This window comes from Prionailurus viverrinus, chromosome B2 (assembly GCF_022837055.1).
Source record: "Prionailurus viverrinus isolate Anna chromosome B2, UM_Priviv_1.0, whole genome shotgun sequence".
Taxonomy (NCBI): Eukaryota; Metazoa; Chordata; class Mammalia; order Carnivora; family Felidae; genus Prionailurus; species Prionailurus viverrinus.
In genome coordinates, this window is record NC_062565.1 from 703,423 (window position 1) to 710,194 (window position 6,772).

Here is a 6,772-nt window from a genome sequence, read left to right on the forward strand (position 1 = left end):
AAGGTAGGTATTGTATATGGGTGGAAGTGATCTATTCAGCTTCATGATTTTATCGTTTTTCAATTCCATGTGTTTTGTGTCCTCTCTATGCAAGTTCTGTACTAAAATACGTGTAAATAAATCAAAACCTTTAATAATGCAACATCGTAACATAAAACATTAAAATATGTCTCCTTTAATGAAGAAAGATATAGGGATACTGCTTGCATTTGTGGGCATTTCAATGAATTAAAATATACGTGTACTTGTATAAAAATCTTAACATCATGAACCCTGGATTCAAGCCACATGATACGAGTGATTTGGGGAATGAAAGGGAACAAAATGCAAATTTTGTGACTCTTTTGGTGAGGTAAGTACACTACTAATATTTGGATGCAACCAGACCAAGGATTAATGAAAAGATATGGACTCTTAATCACACTGGACACTACACTTCCTAAAAGTAACTACCCCAACATTAAGCATTATACTTAATGAAGCATAGTCACAGATACTGGATTAATCAATCCTCACAACACAGGTGGTACATAAGCAATGCATACAATGTCTATGTTTTGGGGCACCTGGGTGGCCCAGTTGGTTAAGCATCCAATTTTTGAACATGGCTTAGGTAGTGATCTCACAGTACATGAGATCAAGCCAAACATCGAGCTCTGCACTAACACCATGGAGCCTGCTTGAGATTCTCTCTCTCCCTCTCTCTGCCCCTCCCCTGCATATCCTCTCTCCCTCTCAAAAATAAATAAACATTAATTTTTTAATTAAAAAAGAGAAAAGGTCTATGTGTTAACTATCCCAGTCGACAGGATCCACGTTCTCTGACTTCATATCCTCTTTTCTTTTCTACTACAAGTGTTTTTTCGAACTTCTTACCAGTGCCAATAGCAAGATATACAATTCATTTTATAATCCACATCACACATATACACATACACTCACACATGTGATGGAAACAAATGTAGTAAATCCACAAAGAAGCATTGAACTGCCAAATTTGTGATAGATTTCAACTTCTGGTGTGACAAGCATGAACCCACATCACATTGTACTTTTAAGCACTGATGCCTTGAATGGCTCATATCACCAAGCAGTACTATCAATTACTTTTTCTCTTGTTCTTCAAGTATGGAATCTGTGGAAAGGAACCATTTCCTTTAAGCTGCATGTTTCCTGTTATGACAAAAGGTTTGTGCTGCAAAAGTCAGTTTAGGATTTGGGGCATAGGCCCAAGGAACAGTGATGTATCTTGTTTCTATGCATTCAGACTGATTCTGTTGGAGCTCAGAACGTCCTTAACTTCCCTAAATCACATCATGAATTCAGGCAGAGTGGTCTAGGGCCAGCAGATGATGGATGAAAGAAATGAAGCCATGTGGTACATCAGCATGGCTTGTTCCTGGGAACCACTCCTCTGTTTTATTCTTTTCCCCAAGAACAATGGTGACTTTCCCCCTTCCCTAATCATTTTTCTAATAAAATTTTCTCTATTGCATTTCTTAGGCAAATGCACAGATTTGTTGCCCTTTCTTTTATTTTTTTTTTATTATTATTTTTTTTTTAATGAAATTTATTGACAAATTGGTTTCCATACAACACCCAGTGCTCATCCCAAAAGGTGCCCTCCTCAATACCCATCACCCACCCTCTCCTCCCTCCCACCCCCCATCAACCCTCAGTTTGTTCTCAGTTTTTAACAGTCTCTTATGCTTTGGCTCTCTCCCATTCTAACCTCTTTTTTTTTTTTCCTTCCCCTCCCCCATGGGTTCCTGTTAAGTTTCTCAGGATCCACATAAGAGTGAAACCATATGGTATCTGTCTTTCTCTGTATGGCTTATTTCACTTAGCATCACACTCTCCAGTTCCATCCACGTTGCTACAAAAGGCCATATTTCATTTTTTCTCATTGCCACGTAATATTCCATTGTGTATATAAACCACAATTTCTTTATCCATTCATCAGTTGATGGACATTTAGGCTCTTTCCATAATTTGGCTATTGTTGAGAGTGCTGCTATGAACATTGGGGTACAAGTGGCCCTATGCATCAGTACTCCTGTATCCCTTGGATAAATTCCTAGCAGTGCTATTGCTGGGTCATAGGGTAGGTCTATTTTTAACTTTCTGAGGAACCTCCACACTGCTTTCCAGAGCGGCTGCACCAATTTGCATTCCCACCAACAGTGCAAGAGGGTTCCCGTTTCTCCACATCCTCACCAGCATCTATAGTCTCCTGATTTGTTCATTTTGGCCACTCTGACTGGCGTGAGGTGATACCTGAGTGTGGTTTTGATTTGTATTTCCCTGATAAGGAGCGACGCTGAACATCTTTTCATGTGCCTGTTGGCCATCCGGATGTCTTCTTTAGAGAAGTGTCTATTCATGTTTTATGCCCATTTCTTCACTGGGTTATTTGTTTTTTGGGTGTGGAGTTTGGTGAGCTCTTTATAGATGTTGGATACTAGCCCTTTGTCCGATATGTCATTTGCGAATATCTTTTCCCATTCCGTTGTTGCCCTTTCTTTTAGACACACTACAAAATAATAATGTTTGGCATTGAGACTCATACTTTTTCATGATTACAAGTATAACAATTTCACTGGAGTTATACCACAAAGAAAATCCCTGTATAATTCACTCTATCCAAATGAATAAACTGACCCTCAGGAAACCCCATACTGAAATACGTGTCCTCACTTTCACTTGAATCCACCAACAAGAGAAATGGCAGTCATGAATCCGGGCAATGCAAGCATTCCAAAGTTCTTCATCCTATTGGGTTTCTCTGACCATCCCTGGTTGGAAAAGCCACTCTTCATAATGGTGCTTGTGGCTTACATCTGCACACTAGTGGGAAACATCTCCATTATTGTTGTGTCCAAGGTGGATCCTCATCTTGACAGCCCTATGTACTTCTTCCTTTCCAACCTCTCCTTTCTGGACCTGTGTTTTACCACAACCACCATCCCTCAGCTGCTGGTGAACCTCTGGGGCCCAGATAAGTCCATCAGCTATGGAGGCTGTGTGGCCCAGTTCTATGTGTTTCACTTCCTGGGGGCCACGGAATGCATCATCTTGGTGGTCATGTCCTTGGATCGGTACATAGCCATCTGCAAGCCCTTGAGGTACCCAGCTATCATGCATCAGAGACTCTGTGTCTTCCTAGTGTCTGTGGCATGGATAAGTGGTTTGACTAACTCCTTGCTTCAGGCATCTCTCACTGTCCAACTGCCACTTTGTGGTAACAACAAGGTGGATGACTTCCTGTGTGAGATTCCAGTGATGATCAAGATGTCCTGTGTCGACACTGCTTTCAATGTAACTATGCTCTCTGTTGTGGGTACATTCTTTACCCTGGTCCCCTTGTCTCTTATCCTTGTCTCCTATGGGTTCATTGTAACTACAGTGCTCAGAATTCGTTCATCAATGGGAAAGAAGAAGGCCTTCAACACCTGTGGCTCCCATGTTATTGTCGTCTCTCTCTTCTACGGGCCAGTAATATGCATGTATGTGCAACCTTCTGGTACTAACTCCCAGGACAAGAACAAACTCATGGCCCTGTTCTACAGTCTGCTGACTCCTATGCTTAACCCTTTTATTTATACTTTGAGGAACAAGGACATGAAAGGGGCAATAAGGAGACTTCTCCTCCCATTGAGCTATCAGGGAAGAGAATAAGCACTGCTATTTCATACTCGACACATGTAGGACTCCAAAGAGGCCCTGCTCTACCTCTCAAATTACCCTCCTCCAAAATCATTAGCATCCTCAGTAACTATCCAATCTACGTGTACGTTTATTCACCACAGTATTATAATTTATTGGCCTGCATTTTGCAATGTGAACCTTAATCCCAATTTTCCTACAATTTGTGTGACAGTGAATCTCTGTCATAAAGTCCTCTGAGTCCATCTTTGAGTAGGAATCTGAAAAGTGAGCAGTAAATAAATGCTCATTACCTGACTCATTCACCATTAGCCAAAAACATCAAGCACTATCATTTTATGTGTAATGTTACAAATATAACGTAAGTAATAAAGACCACAGTTTACCATCTTGCTATTATGGATATGATTTTATGGGTATAGTTTGCTAATCAACTCTTTTTATTTTTATTTGTATTGAAGTATAATTGATATACAATGCTGTATTTGTTTCAAATATACAACATAGCGATTTTAAAAAAACATATACCTTATCAAATGTTCACCATGGTAAGTGTAGTCACCATCTGTCACCCTAGAATATTATTACCATATTATTGACAGTGTTCCCTATGCTATACTCTTCATCATTTTGACTTGCTTATTTTATAACTAGAAGTTTGTGCCTGTTAATCTCCTTCATTTAATTTGTCTGCCCCCCTACCCAACCTGCACCCCTCTGGCAACTACCATTTTATTCTCTGTATTTATGAGTCTATTTCTTGTTTTGTTGCTGCTTGTTTGTTCACTAGTTTTGTTTTTTAGCTTCTACTTATAAGTGAAATCATGTGGTATTTGTCTTTTTCTGCCTGACTTACGTCACTTAGCATAATACCCTCTAAGTCCATCTATGTTGTTGTAACTGGAAAGATGTCTCCTTTTTATGGCTAAGTAATAACCCCTTGTATATGCATACTTCTTCTTCTTTATCGACTCGTCTATTGATAAACACTTGTGTTGCGTCCATGTCATAGCTATTGTAAATAATGCTGCAATACAGATTAAAGATAGGGGTGCATATATCTTTTTGAATTAGTGGGGTTTTTTTCTTTAGGTAAATACCTATAATTGGAACTACTGGGTTGTAAAGTATTTCTACTTTTTAGTTAAAAACATTGTTGTCCATAGTGGCTGCACCAATTTATATTGCCACCAACAGTGTCAATCAACTCTTTTTAGGAATTACCATCAAGAACAAATGGGATAATATTACCTGACCTTCTCAACCACACATTCGCTGTTTGATCCTTTATAAATAACATAATTAAAAAATAATATTTGACTCTTACTTTCCTATATGTCTCCATGGAATTCTTTCCTTTTGAGGTATTTGACTGAATTAACCATTTCCAGGTTTCTAAAGGGAAATGTTGAGGACTCAAATCTTGAGAGACTTCTGTGCAGCCTCCTGGTGCTGAGAGTCATGTAGCCCTCACTGGGGGTTAATTTACCTAGCATGAGAATATTAGGTGTATTTGGTAGGTACTCAAAGATGAACTAGTTAAATAACTTAGGAATCAGAATATTAGACGTTAAGAAGAAAGAAAATGGGGAAGATGGAGGATAATGTCGGTGGGATGGAAAATAAATTGGCTACCACATCATCAATTCTTAGATAGAAGTGATGAAGCAGAAAGATATATGATGATGTGGGAGGGGGAATTCTATTGATTTTATCAGTAATATTAATTCATTATAAGTCTGTCATTTTTCATACTGCTTTACTCCCTACCCTTACAAAACTCTCATCTTTTAAATTATATTTTAGGTAAATATGTAATTATTTTTCTAATAACTAAGTACTTTTATGTAAGGTATTCATACATGTGTCCATCCTGATGCCATTGTGTGTTTCCACTATTCCCTTTCAAACGGCAAGAATAAATCCACTGACTCATATTGTACAAGCCTCTAATACAGAAATATATAATGATTACAATCACTAATTAATCATAATAAACTGATTCACTATTTAATTTCTGTTCTTTGCATTGCCACAAACTTTTCTTTGTAGACCTGAATGGAAGGATACTATGATTCTGCTGTTGTTGGAGACAAGGAAATACACTCTTTTGGAATCGGGCTGATTCCCTGGCATGACCACTTGTCTGTTAAGAACAAGGTCTTCTGTGTCACTATGTGGACCTTTTTCATAGTACTGACCACTTGAAACTTTACATTACTTAGGACGACTACTTCTTTCCCCGCAAAATAATAATAATAATAATAATAATAATAATAATAATAACAACAACAATAATAATAATAATAAAGAAAAAAGAAAAAGAAAAAAATTTTAAAAAGAAATAAACCAATGTGTTCCTTTTATCTCCCTTGGTAGCCCTAAGGAGTCAGCACAATAAGAGCTAAGGAATAGGCTCCTAATAAATGTTTTTAAATTAATGAAAAGTATTACCCATGGTTAAAACCTACATCACAGGCTCATGTAAAAGTGTATCAGGACTAAATGATGAGTTTAACAGATGTGATTAGTAGCTGATGTTTAAGACAATGTTTTTCAAACTATCTTCTGGCACTGCTCCAGTAGATCTTAACGGCAGTTAGAAACAGTAATCCATATTTAAACAAATTTGGGAAACCCAAATATTATTCTTGGAATTTTGGAGTGTTTGGAGGAAAGTTAATAGATTAAATGTGTGATAACTCCAAAATACAGTGTTAACTATGTTTAACACTTATCAAACACTTTCCTTCTGATTTTACTGGCTTGTTTTTAGGAGCAAATAATATATAGCACAATTTGGGAAATAACTCAGTGAAAAACTCTGAATCCCAGAATAGGAACATAGGTCATAAAGGAGTTGAAAAGCAGAAAATATCACTGTTGGGCTGTATGAATAAATACCTTTTACAAAATGTTTGTGAGGTTTTGAAATAAAGCTGCCCATACCAGTCCCATTATACCTTCCAAAATATCTGAAATCTCAACACTAGTTATTCCTTAGGTGGGATACACTTTTAGCAGTGAATTACAACATTTTCAACTTGAAATCACTATACAGAAGGCTAGTTATTTCCTCTTGATTATAGTATAAATATAATAATAG

At 37.5% G+C, this 6,772-nt stretch overlaps 1 protein-coding gene across 1 annotated transcript; it reads left to right on the forward strand.

Annotated features, from left to right (window-relative positions):
- Window positions 1-2,733: 2,733 nt before the first annotated feature.
- On the forward strand, window positions 2,734-3,678 carry LOC125165588 (olfactory receptor 2B11-like). The gene has a single exon (XM_047858631.1). The coding sequence runs from the start codon at window positions 2,734-2,736 to the stop codon at window positions 3,676-3,678; it is 945 nt and encodes a 314-aa protein (XP_047714587.1).
- Window positions 3,679-6,772: the final 3,094 nt, after the last annotated feature.